The sequence below is a fragment of the Narcine bancroftii genome, chromosome 3, assembly GCF_036971445.1.
Source record: "Narcine bancroftii isolate sNarBan1 chromosome 3, sNarBan1.hap1, whole genome shotgun sequence".
Classification (NCBI taxonomy): domain Eukaryota; kingdom Metazoa; phylum Chordata; class Chondrichthyes; order Torpediniformes; family Narcinidae; genus Narcine; species Narcine bancroftii.
In genome coordinates, this window is record NC_091471.1 from 125,550,261 (window position 1) to 125,576,286 (window position 26,026).

General features: G+C 42.1%; 1 protein-coding gene across 5 annotated transcripts in view; it reads left to right on the plus strand.

Moving 5' to 3' along the window:
* dhx15 (DEAH (Asp-Glu-Ala-His) box helicase 15) overlaps positions 1-26,026 on the plus strand; it is a 156,353-nt gene that overhangs the window by 92,475 nt on the left and 37,852 nt on the right. For all 5 annotated transcript variants that reach the window (XM_069925047.1, XM_069925051.1, XM_069925046.1 and 2 more), the window contains 3 exons: positions 17,893-17,979; positions 24,527-24,676; positions 25,522-25,630. In XM_069925047.1, the coding sequence (XP_069781148.1) occupies positions 17,893-17,979; positions 24,527-24,676; positions 25,522-25,630 (346 nt within the window). The remainder of the gene's footprint in view (positions 1-17,892; positions 17,980-24,526; positions 24,677-25,521; positions 25,631-26,026) is intronic.

The following is a 26,026-nucleotide window of genomic DNA, read 5'->3' on the forward strand; positions in this document are numbered from 1 at the left end:
TTAAAAAGTCATACAGCTGTTCATTTCCGCAGTCCATCATGCTATAAGTAGAGAGGAGTCCGACTGTGTACCAAAAATAGTAAAACTAGATCAAACTGGATTTATTAAAAAAAGACGAACAACGGACAATATCTGTAAGTTCATTAACTTAATCCATGCAGTACAAGGAAACAAGACGCCAACAGTGGCAGTTGCCTTAGACGCAGAGAAAGACTTTGACAGAGTAGAATGGAATTATTTATTCAAAGTACTACAGAGGTTCAACCTACCAGAGAAAAATATTAATTGGATTAAAGCATTATATAAGGGACCATTGGCGAAGGTGACAGTAAATGGATATATATCAAACCAATTTAAATTAAGCAGGTCAACTAGGCAAGGATGTCCACTATCTCCCTCACTGTTCGCGTGAGCTATAGAACCACTGGCAGAACTGATAAGAACAGAAAATAAAATAAGAGGGATAAAAATAAAAGAGAATGATTTTATATTTTGTCTATTGGCTATTAACAGAACCAGAATTATCAATGAAAAAATTACATAAGAAATTGAAGGAATATGGAGAAGTATCGGGGTGCAAGAGTAACGCAAATAAAAATGAAGCAATGCCAATGAATAATGCGGATTTCACAAAGCTTAAGAAAGAATCACCATTTTGATGGCAAACACAAGCAATCCAATACCTAGGTATACAACTAGATAATAATCTAGACCATCTGTACAAACTAAATTATCAGCCATTAATGAAGAAATTACAAGACGACTTAGAACATTGGAAAGATTTACCACTGACACTGATAGAAAGGGTAAATTGCATTAAAATAAATATCTTCCCAAGGAAACAATACCTATTCCAATCGTTACCAATTCACCTAACAGAGAAATTCTTCAAGGAGCTAAAGAAAATAATAAGGAAATTCTTATGGAAAGGGGGGAAACCAAGGATAGATAAATTAACAGAATGGTACAAACAAGGGGGCTTACAGCTACCAAACTTTAAGAATTATTATAGAGCAGCACAATTAAGATACCTATCAGATTTTTATCAAACAAGGGAAAAACCAGACTGGACCAGATTAGAGCTAGATAAAATAGGGGAGAAGGTACCTGAACATATATAAGTGGGATGAAAACCTGGTGCAACATAGGAATTCACCAGTACTGCACCATATGCTCAACATTTGGAAGAAGATTCACGTAGAAAGGAATAAAACAAATTATCAACTACCAAACTTAATATTGACGCAAAATCAACTAATCCCTTTCACAATAGATAACCTTTCCTTTAGAGAATGGGAGAGAAAAGGGATCAAAAGAATAGAAAATTGTTTTTAGGGAAATAAATTATTATCTTTTGAACAAATGAAGGACAAATATGGTATAACTCATGGTACAATGTTTGCATACCACCAACTGAAAATCTACTTGAAGGACAAATTGGGAAGCAGGCTGAGGTTACCAGAAGGAAACAGCTTTGAATATATGATTACAGACACAATGATAATTAAAAGATTTATAACAAACATTTACATCAAACTGCAAGAGAAAGAGAATGATGAAATAAGCTGTAAACCCAAACAAAAGTGGGAACAAGATCTAAACATAAAGATAAAGAATGAAACATAGGAAAGGCTATGCTCTGGAACTATGAGAAATACAATAAGCACAAGGTTACGCATGATGCAATATAATTGGTTACACAGGCTATATATCACGCCCCAAAAGTTAAATAAATGGAACCCAACAGTATCAGACAGATGTTTTCGCTGTAAGGAGGAAACGGGAAGCACAGTACGTGCAATTTGGGCATGTGAGAAAGTGGAAAAGTTTTGGGTATTAAATAAAATCACAAAAAGCAACATACCAAAAAATCCAGAGATCTTTCTTCTAAGTAATATAAGAAGTAAAGAACTTGGAGTCGATTTGGATGTAGCACAAAAAAGATTTATTATGATAGTCTTAGCTGTCGCAAAAAAATGTATCATGTCAACCTGGAAATTAGAAGATAGCCTGAGAATACAGCAATGGTACATAGAAATGAATAAATGTATTCCATTGGAAAAAATAACATATAATTTAAGAAATAACATCACAGTATTCGAACAAATTTGGGAACCATACATGGAAAACAACAGAGAAATCCGCCACCTAAAATGACGGAAGGAGGGGAAGGCGAAATGAACTGACCCAGTATGTAAAAGTAGAAGACACAAATTTCTTGTTTATTTTCGTTGTGTGGTGACATTGTTTAATGGGTTTAATGTATCATATATGTTGAACGTTGAGTGGGTGGGGGTGGGGGAAGGAGGGAGGGAAGGAAGGGGAGAAAATGACACTGTATATTCAAGAGGGAAATGTGTGTATTTTGGTCAATATGGTTCATAGTGTTTAAAAAAAAATAATTTTTTTTTAAAGTAGAGGGGAGTCGGACTTTCAGGTGATTGTGATACATTTTTTTTTGCTACCACCATTGCTATTTTTATAAATGAGATTTGATATTTGGTCAATTTGGCATTTATTTCCATGAAATTACCAAATAGATAGGGCTCTGGGTCGTCCTCGAAGGCCACTCTTGTTATCCTGGTTAATTTTTCTGCAATTTCTTGCCAAAATGGCCTCAATTTCATGCATGATCACGTGGCACATAGAAAAATTCCTGTCTCAGTCCCACATCTGAAACACATTTCTGAAATTTTAGCTTTTGATCTGTGTAACTTATGTGGGGCAAGAATTTTGCAATTATAATTGATGTCTTGCTCTTCTTGCACCAATCTGACCAGCTTCTTTCTGGAATCGCCACACCCAAGTCCAATTCCCATCTTTCCCATGACCTCTGCAACCCTGGTTTTGCACTGGAGAGCATAGTACATTTTTGTTATAAATTTGGATGTATTCCCCATCCAAATCATTCATTCAGTTTCACTAATTTCAGATGGGGCCAATGTTGGTCTCCATCTTTCTCAGGAACGATCTAAGCTGGAGAAAACAGAAGAAAGTCCTATTGGCCACTCTGTATTTGTGTTTTAATTGTTCAAAAGACATGAGTTCCTTCTGTGTAACGGTCCTTAATATATATTTTGCCTTTGTCTTGCCACGAATTTAATATTCTATTGCCCATGTTCATAGGCAGTAACCCATTTTTACATAATGGTGCTTTTATTGATACCCTACTATTTTTTCCCTATACATTAATTAATTTTATGCCTCCATCAGCCAGCTCCCCACCATGACTACCAGCCCCCCCACATCTCCATCGGGCACACAAAACTCAAAACGGTCAACCAGTTTACCTATCTCGGCTGCACCATTTCATCAGATGCAAGGATCGACCACGAGATAGACAACAGACTCGCCAAGGCAAATAGCGCCTTTGGAAGACTACACAAAAGAGTCTGGAAAAACAACCAACTGAAAAACCTCACAAAGATAAGCGTATATAGAGCCGTTGTCATACCCACACTCCTGTTCGGCTCCGAATCATGGGTCCTCTACCGGCATCACCTACGGCTCCTAGAACGCTTCCCACCAGCGTTGTCTCCGCTCCATCCTCAACATTCATTGGAGCGCTTTCATCCCTAACGTCGAAGTACTCGAGATGGCAGAGGTCGACAGCATCGAGTCCACGCTGCTGAAGATCCAGCTGCGCTGGGTGGGTCACGTCTCCAGAATGGAGGACCATCGCCTTCCCAAGATCGTGTTATATGACGAGCTCTCCACTGGCCACCGTGACAGAGGTGCACCAAAGAAAAGGTACAAGGACTGCCTAAAGAAATCTCTTGGTGCCTGCCACATTGACCACCGCCAGTGGGCTGATATCGCCTCACACCGTGCATATTGGCGCCTCACAGTTTGGCGGGCAGCAACCTCCTTTGAAGAAGACCGCAGAGCCCACCTCACTGACAAAAGGCAAAGGAGGAAAAACCCAACACCCAACCCCAACCAACCAATTTTCCCCTGCAACCGCTGCAACCGTGTCTGCCTGTCCCGCATCGGACTTGTCAGCCACCAACGAGCCTGCAGCTGACGTGGACATTTTACCCCCTCCATAAACCTTCGTCCGCGAAGCCAAGCCAAAGAAAGAATTAATTTTATGCCACATTCTAATAACATCAATTAGAATGTGGTTATCCATCTTTTTACTGATTTGAAACTCCATTTATAGATAAAGTCCTTTGCTTCCCCATCCTTCATTGAGTACATTTCCATTTGAACCCAAGATTGGGGAGGGGGGTTGTCTTCAATGGAGAAGGCTGCAAGAAATCTTGTCTGTGCAGCTAGGTAATATTTTTTTGAAATCTAGAAGTCCTCCCAGCCCGTTGTCTCATGTCAGTTTTTCCAATGCAATTCTTGGTACCTTATTATTCCATAGGAACTGTCTAATAGGGTTTTTAGTAGCTTAAAAAAAAAATTAGGTGACGGATAGGCAGCAATTGAAGATGCTATTGCATCTTGGCATCACTTTCATTTTGATGCAGTTAACCCCACCAAAGTTATTGGTAAATCTCTCCATTTCTCTTGGTCTCTTTCCCTCTTCCCAAGAAGAGGAACATAATTTAATTTGTACAGATTTTGCAAGTTATTGTCAGTTGCTATTCCAAGATATTTTATTCCATCCGTCTTCCATTTAAATTTACTTCCTTTTTGATATCTTTCATATTCAAAATTATCTCACTTTTATCCATATTTATTTTGTAGCCTGATATTCTTCCATTTTTTTCTAGTGCTACTTATAATTTTTTGAAAGATTTTGCCAGTTACAATAGCACATGATTAGTAAATAGATTGAATTTGTGTTCTTCTTGCCTGACTTTGAAACCCCTTATATTCTGATCCCTTCTGATCTCTGCCAGCAGTTCAGTCACTAAAATAAAAAGCGCTGGGGACAGGGGGAATCCCTGTCTACTTGATCTACTCAAGAGGAATATGGCCGACGTTGATTATTTGTTATTATTTTAGCTTCGTATAATGTTTTTTTTCAATTTATAAAGTTCTGCCTATATTAAATGTTTTTATTGTTTTAAATAAATAGGGCCAATCTAAACAGTCAAATGCTTTTTATGCAGCTAGGAAGACTGTAATATTTGGATTTCATTCAGATTTAGCCATGTGTATTGTATCAAATAATCTTCCTAGACTATTTGAGGAATGCCTTTCTTTAACAAATCCTGCTTGGTCTGTATGTATCACCGTTGGAAAGTATTGTCCTAACCTATTAGCCAATGCTTTTACTAGTATCTTATAATAAGCATTTAACAACAATATTGGTCTGTATGATGGTTTTTTTTTTGTGGGTCCCTATTTTTTGGTAACTAATAATCGCAGTTGAGAATGACTCCAGGAGGGTCTGTGTTCTCACAGCTTGGTCCAGGTCATCCATTAAAAGAGGCATTAACAATTCTTTGAATTGTCTATAAGACTCAGGTTGAAATCCATCATCTCTGATTTATTAGCCTGTAGGGTGCCAAGAGCCTTTTCAATTTCTTCCCTTGTGAAGGAGTATCTAATTCTATCCTTTCTCTCTCTCTTCCAGCCTTGGAAGTTCAACATTCAGCAAAAATTCTTCCATTTCGTTCTCTTCTCCAAGTAATTCTGATTTATATAGTTTAATGTAATATTGTGTAAAAATGTCATTAATTTCTTTTTGTTTGTATAATAGTGTTTCTGTTTTTATAGCATTTATCATTCTTGATGACTCCTCGGTTTTAATCTGCCAAGCTAAAACTTTTTGCACCCATTCACCCAACTCATAGTATTGTTGTTTTGTTTTTAATATAGCTCTTTCTGTCCTATGTTTGTATTGTATTATATCGTAACTTTTTATTTTCTAGTAACCTGTATTCGTATTGTAGTCCTGTTCTTTGATTTTTTTCTAATTCTTTAATATCCTTCTCCAAACTGTTCACTTCTGCCATATGTTCCCTCTTAAGATTCTTTGTATAGGATATAATTTGTCCCCTTAAATATGCTTTAAGTGTCCCGAATCAGAAAACTTATTAGGAAACGTCCGATTTCTTTCACAAAATATTTCTATATGTATCTTAATAAATTCACAGAAGTCTGTTCTTTTAAGCAATCTAGTATTGAGACGCGATATTTATACATTCTCTTGCTTTTCCATTGTTACTATAGTTAATATTAATGGAGAATGGTCTGATAGAAGCCTCGCTCGATATTGTTTTTACCACTCTACTTTTTAACTGAGCAGTTATCCTTGTATGTGGGTTATGGAGCCTTGAGTAAAAAGAGTAGTCTCTCTGGGATTTAATTGCCTCCATACATCAATAAGATTTAGATCTTTCATGTATGAAATTGTGGTTTTTGCATTGTTGGCTCCAAGCATAAATTAAAGTTTCCTCCAACTGCTATATTTTGTTGTCCTTCTGCTGTTTTATGAAGGTGTCCTTCATAAAGGCCTCATTCTCATAATTCGGGCCATAAATATTCATTAATATTCATGCTTCTCCATAAATTTTACAGTGTGCCATTACATACCTTGCAGCTTGATCAATCGAGGTATCTTGTATTAATATTGGTCTATTTTTATTAATTAGAATAGTCACCCCTCTTGCCTTTAAACCAAAGGAAGATGATATTACTTGTCCCACTCATCCTCTTTTTAATTTATCATTTTCTAATTTGGTAAGATGTATTTCCTGCAAAATGATTATATCCACTTTTAATTTCTTTAAGTATGTCAAGACCCGCTTCCTCTTCACTGGCCTGTTTATCCCATTAATATTAAGACTAATAAACTTTAGTGTTTTATCCAAACGATTTTTCACACAAATATTTAATAATAATAATGATAATATCTTCCAAATTTTCTAAATACTGTTGTAACATTTCCCTAGTAAAAGACATTTCCAACACATGCATTTCCCCTTTACAAAACACACATGCATCCCTAGCTCTGACGGTGACGTGAACAATAGTACCTGGAAACCTGCAAAAAAACCCTGCTGGCTCTTCTGAAGAAGAATCCCTCTTTGGAGCCATCTTTTAAAATTTATCCTCTCCTGGTCCACCCCCTCACCCCCACTCTGAAGTTGGAGTTCCCTCCTTGCTTCTTTCCTTACCATCTTTCTGTCTTTTCAGAGCTCTCCATATAAAGCAATGTTTTTTTCTTTTAAAGTGAAAACAAGACTGCTCAGTACTATTAGTATAAATAAGATGTGTCTTTCAGTTAGTCCCGTTTTTAATTTTTTTTCAACCCTTTCAGCTGGCAACTTGAATCTTTTCATAACTTTCTTTAAACTTTCTTCCACTTCTTTATTCTTGAAAATTTATCTCTGAGACATCCACCTTGGATAAATCATTGCATATTTAAAGTTTTTAGATCACAATTGTTTCTTTACCTCATCAAATTCCTTTTTTTGTTTGACCAAGGCAAGGCTGAAGTCTGGAAAAACATTACTTTTGCATTGTCCACCACTAATGGGCCATTATTATTATTTGAATATTCATATGCTCCTCCCAATTCTCATCTCTTTCCCAGTAACTTCAGTGTCTTGCCATGGCTGGCCATGGTCGCAGTTCGCTAGTTTTTCTGGGTCCAAGGGTCTGATGAGCCCTTTCAATTTGCAGCTTTGCATTTAACCTTATTTTATCGCAGCATTTGTGGGATCCATGTTTAAAAGAAACTCACTGCATCTTTTCCCTCTATTCCTTCTCTCAGTCCAATGATTCTTACATTGTTACATCTACTAAAATTTTCCATATGGTCAATCTTGTCCATCAGAATTTTCTTTTCTGTGTCTCATATTTTTGCTTTTTCTTCCAGTGCCTTCAATCTGTCTTTTGTCCAGCTCAGCCTCTGAATGAGTCATTTGTTCATTTAAGTCTTCCACAACTTCTTTAATTTCTGTTACCTTCTCTGATGCATCTCTCATCGGTGATTCCATATTCATAAAATGACTGTATAAAGTTTCTATCATGTTCAGGATGGAAGCTATATTTTGGGCTGACTCCCCAGCTCTGCTGGCTTTAGCTGGTCCCAAGGCCCCTGCTGAGTCACTCCTCATCAAGCTTCCACTCGATGTTCCTGGCTGAGCTGTTACTTTGGTTTTTGTTTTTGGTTGCCTTGGTTGTTTAACACCTTTTGCATCAATTTTTGATGATTAAATTCTGGTTTTTGAGCTTTTAAACTGTCTTTTTAATATTTTTGTGGAGAGCTCTTTCAAAACATTTCTTCTCAGCTCATTAGGATGGCAGGCCCCTCAAACAGTACTCTATATATAGAAAAGATAAGATACATATCTAAAGTTTTGGACTCGATCCCTTTTAGCAAGATATGACAAAATGTACACAGGTGCTTTGTCAAAATGGTGGGGGAGGGGTTGGGGAGGCACATAGGCAGGAGGTAATAGGCAGATAAGGGAGGGAAGCCACACCAGCCACAAAGGGGAAGGGTGGATGAATCTGTGAATGGAGAGGGAAGGGGGAAGAGAACTGTTATGCCCTTCTTTTATGCCTATCTGTCACTAGCTACTGGAAACTTCCCTCTGATCCCAATGGTTCAATTTTACCTAAGTTATTTAGTTCCTTTTTTTCCCCCACAGCAGTCTCTCCAGCCTAGCCATATTGAAATCTTTGGATAATTTGCAAATTAAAACAGATTATTTTGGATCATATAAAGTTGCCTCAAACTCATTTTTTTTTTCAGATGAAAGGTGGTGACTCTTGGTTGATTTAGTTGCCTCCTTCCTTGCGATTTCAAATTCTCTCTTGGGCAAACTCTTTTTGGTTGTAGCCAAATAAATTCCATTGATGCAACTGTCTGGTATTTCCTTCCTTCCTTGGGGAAAAGTTGGTATAGCTTAGGATTTTTCAAAGTGGTCGATGGGATCATCCAGGGGATCAATAAATCCCAGGGGTTCAATAACATGGGGGGAGTGATTTAAAATAGCACTCCTCTTTTTCTGGATGTGGGGTTACTTAACTGCCATGGTCCAGAACATCCATTACCTTACACACCTTCCTTCCCCCACCCTCGGTACTGTACAGGGTAGGGGGGTGGGGTGTTTAACCTGCCATAAACCTTGGCTTCCACTCATCGCGCATGCGCCAGTTGGAAATTCAAGAATCATCATCACATTTCACTATCATCACACATGAGCCAGCCAGCATTTCGAGCGTCGGTATCACATTTCCTCTTCATCATATGGTACCCTGGTATGCTGCATTGAACAGGTAAATGGAGGATAAATTAATGTCCAGCTAGAGGTAACACTGGAGAGAGGAGAGAGGGTTCAAAAGCAGAACACCCTCCCCCCCCCCCCCCCCCCCCCAGCCCCCCAATCAAGAGCCGGGATTCCATGCCTGGGGGTCAATGAGGGATCACGTAGTCCCTGAAGGAGGTCGGTGGTCTACTATGTTTGGGGTCCCCTGGTATGGTTGGGAACAATTTTGTTCTGATTGCCTTGCTGAGGTTTAACTAATTTGAAAAGAAGAATTATTTTTGCTTCCAAAGAAAAGTTTTCAATCTTGTTTTAAATGAATCTTTGGGTAATGACCTTTGCAAAAGTGTGAAGAGATGCAGTGATAGATCAGGATGATGCATGTTTTTTTTTCAATCTTATTTTTCATTTTAATATATTTTACAATCATGCCAAATATAAGACATCAAAAAAAATCCCACCCTCTATGCCCGTTCCCATTATACAAATCCTATTAAACAAGAATGAAGAAAAAGACAAAAAATCCTATTGTCAGTACATACATATAATAAAACATATGGAGAAATGATAATGCCACATTATTAAAATCTTTACAGAGGTCTACTGGCTAGCCAGTAGCAATTGTAACTATATTGACACCAGTGAGATATTTGTATGTTCTAAATAAGGCTGCCAGATTTTTAGGAAGGTGTTATCCCTTCCTGGGATTGTGTGTAACCTTTTCAAGTAGGATGTAGCTATTCATCTCTGAAGACCATATATCCATGAGTAGATGGGAGCCAGACTTGTATTGTTACAGCTATATCTGGCCACACATAAGGCAATTTCTGTGAATTTAATTTGAGAATTAGTTAGTAATCTACCAATTGTGGTAAAGTTCCCCAAAAGACAAAGTTCTGGTTCTACTGGGAAGGTGATTGCTGTAATCTTAATTAGCGAATCACAGAGGTCATACCAGAAGGATCTCACCTTCATGCAAAGTAGGTAGAATGTGAAAAGGAACCAACCTCTATACCACACCTAAACAAATTTCTGATAATTCTGGTTTATATTGGTGTATTTTCTGTGGGGTGAAGTACAATTCATGGAGAACATTATAATGACCAATCTATACCTGGCATTGATAGTTGCCATCAAACTTCCCTGAAACAGGTCTGACTAGAGTTGTTCACCAATTATGTCTAGGTCTGACTTTCATCTCACCCGAGACTTGTTCCAACCTCGCTTTTGGCTCTCACTCATCAATAGAAAGTGCATTCTAGAAGTAAGCATATATATGTCCTTCATGGAGTAGTTCTCCTTTTCGCTGAATCCCGGTAGAGTAATTTCAGGGCCTAAATTTGCCTTAAGGAAGGATCCAAACTGAAGGTAACAAAAAAGGTCTCATTAGACAAGACATTTTTTCTTCAGCTGTTCAAATGGCATGAAAAGTCCTTTTTCATAACAATCCTCCAGATGTTATATCCCTATATCTCCCACAATTTTATTGTTCAAAATCGTAGGTACAAGTTCATTCTGTCTTGAAGGTGTCTTCAATGACAATCCTCTTTTCAGTCCAGAGCCTTCACAAGTCTCACACCATATTTTAACCGTGTTTTAAAATTGGATTGTCTGTTCTGCTGGATATAATTCTAAAATTCCATTTATACACAAAATCATTATATACCTTCTCTTTCAGAGAGTGGAATCCAATTTGTACCCAGGAGGTGGTATTGACCATCTCAGAAAAGAATCTCATTTGGGCCGCCAAATAATACTTTTTGATATTAGGCAATCGGATGCCTCCTAACCTGTAATCCCATGTTAATCTATTCATGGGTATTCTACATACCCAACAGTTCCAAATAAATTACTCAACGTGCTTATTAAGGGTTTGAAAAAGGGTTAGGGGTAGTGGAATTGGCAAGGACTGGAAAAAGTACTGCAATCTTGGCAACATAATAATCTTCACACAGTTGTCCTTGACAATTAGAGTGATGAGTATGTTCATCCATTTACTCTCAAGTCTTGTTCAATTTTACTAAGTAGCGGGAAATTCTGGAGATCTTCATCTGCTATCTGGTGCCACCCAAGGACCATTTGAATGGACTTGTTTGCTGACACTCACCATGATCAAAATTGTATCCTGAAACTTCGCCAAAAGCTTTCAATAGAATCTAATTAGGTAAGGGAATTGATCAGATCTGTTAAATATAGGATTACATCGTCTGCCATAAGATTAATTTTGTGATCTGTCTGACACACCATAAAACCTTTTATCTCTGTGTCTTGTCTAATTGCCTCTGTCAAGGGCTCAATAGCCAAGACAAAAAATTCCAGAGACGAGGCATAGGCCTGTTGTCTCAATCTGCTCAAAGGAAATGTTGCTGAGATCTGTCTGATAGTGACAACCCTAGCTTTGGATCTGTATTAACCCAGTTAATGAACAGTTGCTCAAATCCAAGACTCTAAATATATACGGCCATTCCAGCCTGTCAAAGGCTTTCTCAGCATCCAGAGCCACAGCAACACTTAGTTCAGCCTTAGACTTGGCATCATGGATAATATTGAAGAAGCTACATAGGTTGTTAGCTGACTAGTGTTTCAATATAAAGTTGCTCTGGTCTGGATTTATCAATTTCGGCAAGTATTGGCCAAGCCTGTTAGCCAGGTCCTTAGAAATCAATTTGTAATCTGAGTTTAGATATGAAATAGGTAGAAATGAGCAGCATTTCAATAGGTCCCTATTCTTTTTGATCGGTGAACACTATGAACGGTCTGCCCTCCAGGAAGTACCGGAAGTGCCTGATGGAAAGGTACTGGGCCAGAAGCTCCCTGTCGAAGGTGCTGTACTTAAGTTCAGGAGGGCAGAGATACTGAAGAATGCAAGTGGGCGCCACTGGCCATCTACCGATTGCTCCAAAACACCCCCGATGGCCATGGCTGATGCGTCCACTGAGAGTGCTTTGTGGGCGTCGGACCACGGGTGGGCCAGTAGGGTGGTGCTCGCCTGGTCGTCTTTTGTTGCGGTGAAGGCTGCTTTGGCCTCCTTCGTCCACTCCATGGTCTTGTTTTTTGTGGCGATTAATGCAAAACGGTGGCGTGATTCAGGTTGCCCCCGGGATGAACCGATGGTAGAAATTGACCACCCCGGTAAACTCCTGTCGGCCCTTGAAGTTGCTGGGTTTCAGGAACTGGTGTATGGCTGCGATCTTTTACAGTGATGAGGCGGCCCCACCCCCCTCCTGCGGTGATGGTGTGGCCCAGGAACTGCAAGGACTCTTTGCCAAACTAATATTTGGCCACGTTGATAGTGAGGCCGAATTCTGCCAGGTGAGCGATAGTGTGCGGAGGTGGGCTTTGTGTTCAGTATGGTCCCTACTGATGATAAGGATATCGTCGAGATAAACAAAATCCAAGTCTCTGCCCACTGCGTCCATTAGGCGTTGGAAAGTCTGGGCCGCATTTTTGAGGCTAAACGGAATCCGCAGGAATTCGAACGGGTTGATGATGGCCATTTTACCAATGTCGTCAGGGTGGACCGGGATTTGATGGTAGCCCTGTACCAGATTGACATTGGAGAAAATTTTGGTGCCATGCAAGTTGGCCGTAAAGTCTTGAATACGCGGGATGGGGTATTGGTCCGGTGTGGTCGCATCATTTAAATGGCGGTAGTCCCCACATGTGCGCCAGCCCGCGGGACCACGTGCAGGGGGGGTATGCCCAAGGGCTATCCGACCTGCGGACAATCCCCAGTTTTTGCGGGCGGGAGAACTCTTCCTTCGCCAACTGCAGCTTCTCGGGCGGTAGCCGCCTGGCCTTGGCGTGGAGCGGACGGACCCTGGGTCAAAAAATGACGGCGGACATCATGTTAGGGCATGGCGGAGATTAACTGTGGCCACAAGATGGTGGGGAAATCATTTACTATGTGGGTGTACTTGTCTTTGGCAGTGTTAATCCCCCCCCCCGGATCGCACATGCCGGATGATTCGAGACGGACAGTTTGAAAAGTGTGGGCATGTACCAAGCGCTTGCCTTTTAGGTCAACCAGCAGGCTCTGCGTGTGAGTAAGTCGGCTCCCAGGATCACTGTACCCACCGTGGCCAGCACAAACCTCCAACAAAATTTGTCCCTTCGAAGTTGTACTGTACTTGTACACTTGTCTCTTTGTTTAACAGCACATCCCAAGGCCCTCACGCTATATGTCCTGTGCTTGGTCTTTTTTCTGTTTGCTTCCGCTGATTTGTAAATATACTGTGATGTATTGGGGAAAATCTCTAAAACGCCATCAGAAATTTGCAAACACCGTTGCAACATAGTTTTGTTTTAAATTGGTAGATGTGATTAAGTATAATTTTGATTATTTACTGCAAAGTCACTGAGGTGCCAGTTGATGAAGTAGACAAAGACAATGTGGTCAGACAATAACCATGGCTTTTATTAGCAGAAACTCATGGTACAATAATGAAAGACAATAGTTGCATACACAGTTATACCCAAGGGGAGTGTCCTTAACACTAGAGATAATGCACAGCCAATGTACAGCAAGGCTCGCCAGAGGGGAGACAGGCAGTTTGGCAGACATTCATCGCAGTCTCCCCCCGGCAGAAGAAGGGTTAAAATCAAAAGGACAGCTGCTAGGAAAGACTGAAGCAAGCGATACATGGATACCATGTTTGGCATTGAGAATACTCTTTAACAGTATCTCGCAAGCAATCGAAATATAACGAGATGTTTTATGAATATGTCAGCCTATCAGGTTGTTTACGAATTCTGGTGCTTCTTCTCAAGACAGGTGGCTCCTTTGCAACCTTGGGAACTGGTACAATTCTTGGGTCTGTAGTGTGGTAAGGACTGACTTCTGAACCCGCTCCAGAATCGCCAGCATGAGGCAGTGGAGCCTCAGCATGGCCATCTGAAAGCTGGGGTCATAGGCTGGGGGGAGGGGGGGGGGGTTGAGCCCAATCTCCCATTCTCTCTCTCAGGCTCACTCTGAGTAGGGATGTGAGGAAGGGGCGAACCAGGCGAGGTCAGATCTCTTAGGGGTACAGTGTCAGTACTCCCATCTTGGAATTTAACATGAGCGTAGTTGGGATTGGTATGCAGTAGCTGAACTGGTTGGACTAGGGGGTCTGTTTTATGTGCCCGAGCATGGCTCTTCAGCAGCACGGTTCCAGGGTCAGATAAACAGGCTGGCCAGTCCATTTATTTCCTAGGAAAGGCAAACATAAGTTCATGATGTGTTTGATTTGTTGCAGTACTCAATAATGACCGAATAAAATGTAGCGCCTCAGGCAGCACCTCTTGCCACCGGGTAACCATGTGTTTTTAAAGCAAGATTAACAGTCTTTCAGATTGTAGCATTAGCCCTTTTGACCTGCCCATTGCCCTGCAGGTTGTAGCTCGTGGTATGGCTGGTGGCAATCCCCTTCCGTAGCAGGGCTCGCCGCAGTTCAGCGGTCGTGAATGCTGAGCCCCAATCGGTATGAATTAATTGGGAAAACCAAAAATGCTGAAAATTCTGTCAAGTGACTTGATGACAGACACTGACGAGACGTCAGGGCAGGGTATCACAAAGGGAAACCTGGAATATTCGTCAATTACAGTAAGGAAACATACATTGTTGTTGGAAGGTAACGGTCCTTTAAAATCTAAGCTAATCCTCTCAAAAAGTCAGGTTGCCTTGATGAGAGTGGCCTCCAGAGCGTTGAAGTATTGCAATTTGCATTCTGCGCAAACGGGACAGCTTTTAGTCAGTTTCCTGACTTCTTCCAGAGAGTAAGGAAGGTTGTTAGCCTTTATGTAATGGAAGAACCTCATGACTCCTGGGTGGCACAATCTGCTCTGGATCTCTTTTAGCCCCTCCAGCTGAGCACCAGCAACAGACCTTGACAATGCGTCAGAGGGATCATTTAACCTGCCTGGTCTGTACTGGATCTCATAATTATAAGTTGAGAGTTCTATTTGCCAGCGTGCCATCTTATCATTCTTGATTTTACTTTTGTGTTTAGTACTGAACATGTAGGCTACAGATTTCTGATCAGTGACGAGAGTAAATTTTCTGCAGGTTAGAAAGTGTCTCCAGTAGCGAACAACTTCAATAATAGCCTGGGCTTCTTTTTTCAATGGCAGGACGTTTAAGTTCGGGTCCACGAAATGTGCAGGAGAAGAATGCCACAGGTCTTCCCTTTTAAGGGTTCCTGCCAAGGCACAATCTGAGGATTCAGTTTCCACTTGGAATGGGACATCCTGGTCAGTGGACGAGAGTGCAGCTTTGGCAATATCAGCTTTAATTCTCTCGAAAGCCTTCATAGCCATTTGAGAGAGAGGAAAAGATTTAGTGTCAAACAGAGGCCGTGCCTTCATGGCGTAGTCTCGAACCCATTTGCAGTAGAAGGAAAAGAATCCCATACGCCTTTTAAGGGCTTCTGCTGAGTCGGGGGGGTGGTAACTTCTTAAGGGGGGCCATTCTTTCCGGGTCGGGGCGGATTTCGCCCTTGTGGACAATGTAGCCCAGAATGGGTATCTCTGTCGCGTTGAAAACACATTTGCCCCGTCAAATGTAAGGTTGAGTTCTTTAGCTGCTGTTAAAAATTTCTTTAAGTTGTTGTCATGCTCAGCCTGTGTTTTCCCACAAATAATGACATTATCCAGATAGGGAAATGTACCTTGTAACTCGTACATCCTAACAATCATCCATTTCCCTCTGAAACAAGGACACACCATTAGTGACCTCAAAAGGTAGCCTTTTAAACTGGTATAACCCCCCGTCAGCCTCAAAAGCCGTATATGCCGTTCCCTTAATGGGGATTTGGTGATAAGCTACTTTGAGGTCGATAGCGGAGTACACTTTGTATTGCGCTTTCTGATTAATCATTTCATTGATGTGTGGCAGGGGGTAGGCATCCAGGTTAGTGTAACAGTTGATTGTCTGGCTGTAGTCAATAGCTAGTCGTCTCTTAGTGTGATTTTTCACGACTACCATCTGGGCCTGCCACGGACTCTTACTAGATTCAATTACTCCCTCTTTAAGCATTGGGTCTCCGCTTTGATAAACTCACGATCCTCTTTGCTGCAAGAACGGCTCTTTGTGGCAATCAGCTGACACTCGGGATAAATCACTGAAAAGGGAAGGAGCTTTGATCTTTAATGCGGACAGGCTGCAGTAACTAGCACGGGGGATGGTAAGTGTAGGTAGTGGCCCACCGAAATTTAACACTACACTGTTCATCTGAGATTAAATATCTAACCCCAGTAACACAGGGGCGCAGAGCTCCGGCATAATAAAGAGTCACACATCAGCCAGGCAATGTCCCTGCAAATTTAACGTAACATTACACTTGTCCCGTACAGTTTTTGTAAGTTCACTACAAGCCATCGATATCTTTCGGTTCGCTGGATATCTCCACAAATTTAAGGCTCTGGCAACTCTCTCGTGGATGTTGCTGTCAGTACTCCCCGAGTCTATGAGACAATCAAGAGTCTCACCATTCACCTCCCCCTTCATAGTCAACCGTTCCAGTTCATAACATCCCCCAATCTTTACAGTCAATTGAGCAATCACGGGATCTCACTTTGCCGTCACTTGAAGTCGATTCAGCCTGCTCGTCTGAAGAATCCCCCTTTTCACAGTTGTCTTCAATTTCTGCAGCTCCAGGACACATTTTCTTGGTGCTTCTCTTCTTATCAGTGGGAGTACTTTTCACCTTACACACTTTAACGAAGTGGCCAAGTTTCCCACAATAGCTGCCGGGCACTTCTGTCTGGGGTGCCAGCTCTTATCACAGAAGTAGCATTTTTCTGGAGTTCGCCCTTTTCTTTCCTTTGGGGTTCCAGCACTCCTGGATGTTTCCTTTTCGGTTTCTAGCACTTCACTGGATCGCATGGCACTTCTCAGTGTTTTGGCTAGAGTGACTGCCCGGTCGTAGGTTAAGGGCTCCGTCTCCAGCAGCCTCTGTCAGATGTAACTGGAGTCAATCCTGTTGACAAAAGCATCCAGCTTCAAGGCATTGCAGTGTTGTTTCACATTGACTGCCTTGACATCACATTTGTTTTCCAGTGAGTCGAGAGCCAGTGCATAGGCAGCATCACTTTCCCCAGTTTTCTGGCGTCTAGTCAGCAACTGGTGTCGAGCAAGCACCATATTCCGTGGCGCTGCATAGAAAGCAGTCAGACGTTCCTGGGCTATAGCCAGAGTGGTAGCTCCTTTCATTACGGCGAAAGGGACCTTACCCAGCAGAGAGTTCAGGTGGCCCCACTGTATTGCCTCATCGACCACATTGTTTCAAGCCATGTAGTAATTGAAACAAGCAATCCAGTGGTTGAACATTTCTCTGGGCCTTGGGGCAGACTGGTCGATTATCAGCCGCTCTGGCTTGAGTGCTGCATCCATTTCTGCTAATAAAATTAGTGCCAGTTGATGAAGTAGACAAAGATGATGTGGTCAAACAATAATCATGGCTTTTATTAGCAGAAACTCATGGTACAATAACGAAAGACAATAGGTGCATATACAGTTATATCCAAGGGGAGTGTCCTTAACAGTAGAGATAATGCACAGCAATGTTAGTACAGCAAGGCTCGCCAGAGGGGAGACAGGCAGCTTGGCAGACATTCACCACAGTCGTATAAGCTTGAAGAATGGGTTTTCTGCTTTAAACTTGTGCCAATAATTTTGCTGAATGTGTGATGTTTGCTGTTATATTTACTACATTTTCCTTTTTACTTTCTGAATTAGGTTGTTGTGTCCACAAACATTGCTGAAACCTCGCTTACTATTGATGGTGTTGTATTTGTGATCGATCCAGGCTTTGCCAAACAGAAGGTAAGTATTTATATCTATTTACTTTTATGGCCATGTACAGTATAACTCCCAATTATCAGAAATTGGATTCTCCAAAATATTTTATCCCAAATTTTTAATCCCTTGACCCTGTGTCATCAAGGAAAGTGGCCTCTCGGGCAGGAGTGAGATCTTGGGCTCAGTGGCATTCTCTACCCTTCCCTCCTCAGCACTGTGGAACTCCCAATGCTGACTCTGAACCCTCCCCTCAGCCTACTTCCCCATTGTGTGCGTACGGTAGGCCTAGGGGATGATTTGGAGTCAGGACTTAGGCGTTGGGAGCTTTGGAGACTGGGGAGATAGGAGCCTGCTGACTTGCCAGTGAGTGTTCCACCAGTCCAGGAAGCCTCCCTGAGGATCAGCAGCAGTGGTGGGGATGTGTTGGGGATCAGCGGCAACGGTGGGGAGGACTCAGTGCAGCCAGTGTTTTTTTTTTGGGTGAGAATTAAACATTATTTAAATGCTTAAAACTCCTTCCCTTGTTTAAACATTGATACAAGTGATTTGCTGTTGCTGCCTGGCTGTTTTTGGAAAAAAAAATGACCAGTTATGCGAAAAAGATGTTTATCTGACGTAGGCCCAGTACCGACCATTTTGGATAATTGGAGATGAACTGTATTTGATTAAACCCACCCTCTCTCTTCCCTCTCCCCTTATCTATGCCTCTTATGGATTTTGACCCATTTTCATGATGTTCCTTCCCGTGTGTTTTTTTTTCTCTTCCCTGTTTACATGATGACTATCTTCATTGAGCTAATATTTTATGTTTTCCTCACTTTTTATGCTTTTCTCTCAGTTTTGGCTTTATGGGGTTGGGCATCTTGTCAACGTATCATTTCTGTGTGTATATCATACTGAATGTCCATTATTGTATTAAGTAAAGAAAATAATGCAAATCTTTAATAATGCTGCAATTAGTCAGCAATTGGCCAAGAAGTTGAGACAGATCTAATATTTTTTGATTTTTGGCCTTTCCTCAAAAATAGGAAAGTTAGAAAAGTCTTAGAAAGTGGAGAAAGAAAGAAGGAAATCAAACAAAAAGAAAGATCTGTGAGATGAAAAATTAAAAGGCGAGTGCAAATGATGGTGTGAGACAAAATGGTTTTAAAGCTGAAAGTAAATAAATGAATGAGGCTGGTGAGAATAACAGAATCGTTGAACTCTTGTTGCATTTGTAAGGCTCATGATCACAGTTAACAGAAGAGCTGCTGTTTCACGGGCTTGTGCTGAATTTCATTAGATAACAGATCAGATTGGATGTAGATGGAGAGTGAAAGTGAACTGGGAAGGAATACTGATGTGATGGGATTGGAAAACTACCCAACCAAGATTTCATTTTCCCAATCCTGAGATGATTTTTAGGAGCAGGTTGTATAGACCACTAAACTGAATGAGGTTATGCTCAATATAGAAGTTATAGAATATTGTTCCCATTGTAGTACAGTGAGAAATAGCAATGGGGCAGGTGTGAAGTTGATTGCATGATGGTCACCCTCTTGGAATTTACTCAGCAGATGCACAGGATTCCAGATTTCTGCCTCATTACATGGATCATTTAATGAATCCATCTCACTGATCCAAATCAGACTCAAATTTTAAATGGAAACGCATCAGGTCAGGCAGCACAAATGCAAGAGCAGCAGTCTAAATGCCCTTTACCAGGACTAAGAGAGAGGCAGTAGTTGAGCTAGTGAAAAGTGTAAAAGACAGTTAGAAGAGATAGATAGGACAAAGGAATATCTCTGGGTTTTGGTGAAGGATTGCTGTGGGACACTTAAATTCAGATTAGAGCTTTTGGAATAATCACTTAAATTTTCCATCTCACCCCATTCAGACCTGTCTGTTTGGGTTTGGGTTTTTCACTGAGGACCAAAATAAGTTTGAGGAATACCATGTCAACCTGGGCACATTGCTTCTTTTGTTTATCGATAATGCAGTCAGTTGTTGGTAACTTGCTTTCTCTGCACCAGAACTAACCAACTGCAATAGATTATCACGTTTATTCAAGATTGTGTTTTTTTTCTCCCCCCTGATGCTGCTTGATTTGCTGGGATACTATAGCTCTGACTGCATTTTCTCAATAACTGACTTCAAACAAACTTGTTTTCTTTCCCAGTTCTTTTAAAGGAAATTTGACTTTTTCTTTTCCATTATGCTGCTGGGTGTTTCCAAAGATTTCTGCTTTTATTTCAGATTTCCAGCATTTGTGTATTTTAATTTTTAAAACTAAATTTGATGCACAGTTCATTTTGGTCAGAGTTTTTGATGGATATAGGGAAAGCAGTTTGAAGGTTTATGTGAATGTAAAAATTAGTCACCTTGAGAACATAAATCAGTATCGTCATAAAATGAAGGCCAGTATACAGATTTCTTGCCATTCCCTCGTTCAAATTGATGGGTCTGGAAAATCATTTTAAAACTGTCTGCTCATCATTATGTCTTCACACCGATAGAAAAAAATGTTGTTTTATATTGTACCTTTTCATAATGTAAACCAATGAAGCACTTTTGAAGTATGTCACTGTGGGACTGTAAGAGTTTTATCAGAAGTTTTTCATTGCCAGAGATTTGCTGGTTGGAAGGTTAATTAGATTCCCCAAGCATTCGTGGGTAGCAGCAGAATCAGTAAGTGCCTTCAAACTGAAGCACCCAGGTAGCACTCCTGGGATCTGGGTTTGATTACTGGATCGTGGGTGCAGGATGCACCTTTCAAATTGCAGCCAGACCTAACTGATAAATTGCCGGGTTGGCAATTTTAAGGGGAAATCCTGCCCCAGCGAAGATGCGGTGAGTGACGTGTCATGCATTCACCGGAAGTACTGGCTAGAGCAGTTCTAGGGTGTGGGGGAATTATGGGTAAGGAAGACGGCCATTGCTCTTGCATTGAATCATCAGTGCAAAGCGGAGCAGCGTTCGCGGCAGTAGCACATCGTGGCAGTAACCACTCTTCCAATCTCCCCATGTTCACAGCAGCCATCCCACCCCCCTTTCCAAATTGCAGCAGCAGCACATCACCTTGACTGTTTGGCACTGCATGCACGCCTTTGCCCACCCCTGACCTGTTTTTGCAATCCATGCCATACGTATTTGCTGGCCACCAGCCAGACCGTGGTCCTGTTGGACAGTTGAGCCCAGCCCATGGATGGAATCAAAAACCTGCCATCTCCAAGTCGCCGGGATGATAGGTCTAACCTGGCTGGTGGCCATGTCGCACTGTGCTATCTGGGATGTCCTTGAGCTGCAGTCCCGATAGGGCTGTCCTGTACTGGGGCATCTCCTTGTCGTCTTGCTACACCTCCACCAGCTTTACGAAGTCCACTCCCCTTGATAGCATGTGGATACTCTTGTCTGGACAGTGCATTGACCACCACATTGTCCTTGCCAGAAACACGCCTTACATCTGTGGTGTATTCCGAGATGTAAGACAGGTGACGTTGCTGGCGGGCTGACCAGGAGTCTGAGATCTTGGCTAAGGTGAAAGTCAGGGGCTTGTGGTCTGTGAAGGCCATAAAAGACCTGCCCTCGAGGAAGTATCTTAAGTGACAGATGACTAAGTACCAGATGTTTTCTTAAAAAAAGCCAGTGGCCGCCAACTTTCTTTGATCTGCTTCTCCAGAACTCCGCCGATTGCTGTTCCTGAGGCATCCACTGTTAGGGCCGTTGGAGTGTCTGCCCTGGAATGTGCCAGAAGAGCGGCGCCTGCCAAGATTTCCTTGTCCTTCATGAAGGCCTCTGGTGACTCCTTGTCCCATGTGATGTCCTTTGCCTTGCCTGCCATCCAGGTGAACAAGGGCAGCATGATCTGGGCATTCTAGGGGATGAACCTGTGGTAGAAGTTGATCATCCCCACAAACTCGTGTAGTCCCCTAGTCGTGCTGGGCCTAGGAAACTTATGGGTAGCTTCCACCTTGCTGGGGAGTGGTGTTCCTTTATCCTATGGCCCAGGAAGTTGATGGCCACCAATCCGAACTGGCATTTGGCTGGGTTGGTTGTCAGTCCAAACTCGCTCAGCCAAGTGTAGAGGTTGCAGAGGTGCGTTGTGTTCTTGTCGATTCTTGCTCACCACGAGGATGTCATCCAGGTCTCTGCCCTCTTATGTCCATTTGTCGCGAGAAGGTCTGTGCGGCGTTCTTCTACCCAAATGGCATTCGTAGGAATTTTAACTGGCCGAATGGGTTGATGATGGTGGTCTTGGGGATATCATCAGGGTGTACCGGGATCTGATGATATCCCTGCACGAGGTCCATTTTTGGAAAAGATCTTTGTCCCATGCAGGTTAGCAAAAAGTCCTGGATGTGCAGCACGGGATAATGATTTGGTGTTGTGGCTTTGGGCATCATATGCAGGGTTGTCTGACCGCTGTACAATGCCAAACTCTTCCAGTTTCTTGAATTTCTCCTTCGCCAGCTGGAGCTTCTCCAGAGGGAGATGTATTGCTTGTGCATGGAGCGGCGGGCCCTGGGTCAGGATATGGTGCTGTACTCCATGCTGGACATCACCTTGGTGAATTGGGGGGGTGAGCTCTGCCGGGAACTCAGCCAGGACCCTGGCGTATTCTTCTGTAAATTGCTGCACGGAGTCCAGGTGGAATACTGGAAGCTTGGCGTCTTTGAGGGGGATGGTTTGGAAAATCCTGGCATGGACCTGTCTCCGACCCTTGAGGTCCACGAGCAAGCTATGGGCACACAGGAAGTCTACCCCTGTTCCACTATGGCCAGCGTGAACACCCACAAGAAAAGGCTACCTCCCAATTGCGGTTGGACCTTGTGAATACCATAGGTCCGGATCGTGCTTTTGTTGGTGGAATTCAGTGTGAGGCCCGATTGCCTGTCCCTGGTGTTCTGTCCTGAAGGGGCAGGACGCTGACCTCTGCTCCTGTGTCCATGAGAAAACGCTGTCCAGACTAGCAATCCCAAATGTACAATAGGCTACCTTGTTCGCCAGCTGTTTTGGCCATTAGCGGTGGCTGGATCTGGCGTTTCCCTGGAACGTGCATGGCTGCCTGCACCGGTAGGCTCCCGAACCCCATCTCTGGTGGTGGAAGCACCTCTGGTCATTGGGATCACTTCCTCTGTGGGGCTGCTGTTCCTTCAGTGGGTCTGCACGGGTCTGGCTCCGGGGTTTAGCGGCGAGCCCCACGGATGCCAAGTACTCTCTTTTCTGTTTCCACACAATGACTTTCCGGGGCCGTTGAAGTCTGCGTCTGCCAGGAACATTTGGACATCCTCGGGCAGTTGCTCCAGGAATGTCTGTTCAAACATGATGCAGGTCTCGTGTTTGCCCAGGAGAGCCAGCATCTCGTTCATGAGAGCTGACGGGGGCTTGTCCCCCTGTCCTTCTAGGTGGGGCAGGCGTGAGAGCTCTTGATTAGCAAGTCCTTGAAGGCAGTGCATGTGCCTTCTGATGGGGGCTCCTGGAAGAAATTGGCCACCTGGCTCTGGCTTGCCTTGTCCTGGTCCAGGGCACTCACCACATGGTAGTACCAGGTGGACTCTACTGTGATCTGCTGGATCTGAAACTGTGCCTCAGCCTGATTGAACTACACGCGTGGGTGATTCATCTAGAAGGTTGGCGGCTTGAGAGCAACTGCGTGAACTGCTGCTGGCTCGCTCATCGTTGGGTTTAGATGCTGTCCAAACCGTCGGGGTCACCAATTGTAGCTGCGCACTATTCGAAAGAAAGACCCACACGAGTGCAGTCAGGTTAAACTCTGTGTTTTATTGGGGGCTCAAGCCTGACTTTTGTATCTCTCGCGTTCCCGCCGTTTCCCCCTTTTTACTGATGCAACAACCTGCATAACAAAGTGGGTTTCTTGCATGACAATCCCTTCTTCCCCTCGCACTGTCCCTGTCTCTTAGCTGTACAGTGGGGCCAGCTCCATTTTGGGGTCGCTGGCCCTTAAGCTGCCCTTGCCGTTCTTCTGCCAGTTCGCTTGCTAGGGCCAGTGCTGCTGTGCAGTTTGCTGGCTTTTTGGTGCGCTCGCCGCCTATAGCGCCAGTTTGATTGCTGTGGCGACGGGCTGCCACAGTGTATAATTCTAAAGGAAAAGTTCTCAAATTGGGAAAATTTACAAAGATTAGGGTTAAACCTGTCTGCAACACCATATGATTTTAAATCCTGGGATTAAAAAAACATCTTTTTCAGAGGATTTATCACTCTTTCATGACATTACTTTTGTCATTACTATTTTTGATGCAGCTAGTTTCTGATTCAATCCATTAATAGTTTTCTTAGTCACATTATCTAATTCTATTGTAAATACTAATTGTTTATTTGAGTTAATCTGGTATTGTAAATTTGAAAGGGCTTCATAATGTTTTTTCTAATTTTTTAAAAACTTTTTTCACATCACTTGCATGCTTCCTTTGTTATTTGTATCTCTCCAAGACACTATCTTTATATAACTCATTCATTGTGACTCCATGAAGAGCAAGATGTAATTGTCATTTGAACTCCTAGTTCTCCAAACAAAAGGTTGCTTTTGTTGAAGTTGGTAGAATGATTTATCTGATCTTTCCACTATTAATAGGTATATAACCCAAGGATCAGAGTCGAATCTTTATTGGTGACTGCCATCAGTAAAGCATCTGCACAACAAAGAGCTGGCCGTGCTGGTCGTACCAGACCAGGAAAATGCTTTAGACTTTACACCGAAAAGGCTTACAAAACCGAAATGCAGGTGAGCTTTCAATGAACCCAGTAGACTTATCAGTAGCATGACTGGGCAACCCTGGTAGCCTGCACCTGCCTGGGCAGCCCAGTCAAGCTGCTGGTAGACTATTAGGCTGAATTTGTTTCTCCATTTGATTTGGTATTGAACCCCAAGACTTCAGAACTGAAAACTTGTCTCAAACGAGGATGGTGCACTGAGGTCACATTTGTAGTAATTTTTGAGGTGGGTCAAATGTTCTCAGTTTCATTGAATCTTAATTTTTCATGATGTTGGGCAGCCAGATGAAGTTGGCTTGATGCAACTTCATTCTTAGTTCAGTCCTTGCTGTTTTCCAAATATTGAAACCAATGCAAATTCTTTAGGTTCTTTCAAGTTTGAAAAATTATCCATGTATTTCACTTCTCTGGCTCCTGGGCCTTTTTTATACTTTATTTTCCTCTGAAAAGAGATTTGCTGTCAGTTATATTTGGAGTACTTTTATAAAATGTGAGCGAAACTGATTTCAGGCAAGGTTACAGTATGTCATTGTTAAAAGACCATGTCCATCATCGAGTTCCTAAGATAATATTGTTTTACTTCACGCTTGTGAAGACAGCCCTCCCAGATAGGTAATTTTCGTTAATAACATTTTGATGGTTGCTGTTTTCTAAGCCTGATGCTGACATTCCGTGCATCAGTAATGCTGAAGTTTTTTGATGCTTTACATCATAAATTTTTGTTTTCGTATGTTCAGCTAATAGAATGGAAAGCAAGGAATGTCAGTATGTAGTAGTTTTTATTTTATACTATTTGTCCTTTCAGAATATTTTTATTTGAGATGTTTGCTTTTTATTTTTGGAAAAAAAATCCAGGACAATACTTACCCTGAAATTTTGAGGTCCAATCTGGGTTCTGTAGTTCTTCAACTGAAGAAACTTGGCATTGATGACTTGGTACATTTTGACTTCATGGATCCACCAGGTAAGTGTCTCTCCTTGGGCTCTTGCTTTTGGAAACACGTAAATCAACTTTATCCCTTATTCATCAAATAATTGTTCAGAATCCTTCAGAATTGGTTTGGCTCTGTCCGCAATGGTTTTAAAAAATACATTGGACCTGTTGGAAGGCGCAAGGGATATCTTGTGTTTCTTTCTGGTACTGAAATCCTGTTCACCTTTGTCGCACCTAATCAACTCATTAATGAGCATAAAAAAGGTGAAATGTACCATTTGTGGTCATTCTCTTTTGACTGAGGAATACTTTCATAACATTAGAATTTAGTTGCATCTTGCATCGCATACCTCCTGAGTAGCAGTAGAAATCTTTTGCATGCATGTCAAGTTCAGGTTTATTTGTCATCCAGTTGTACCAGTACAA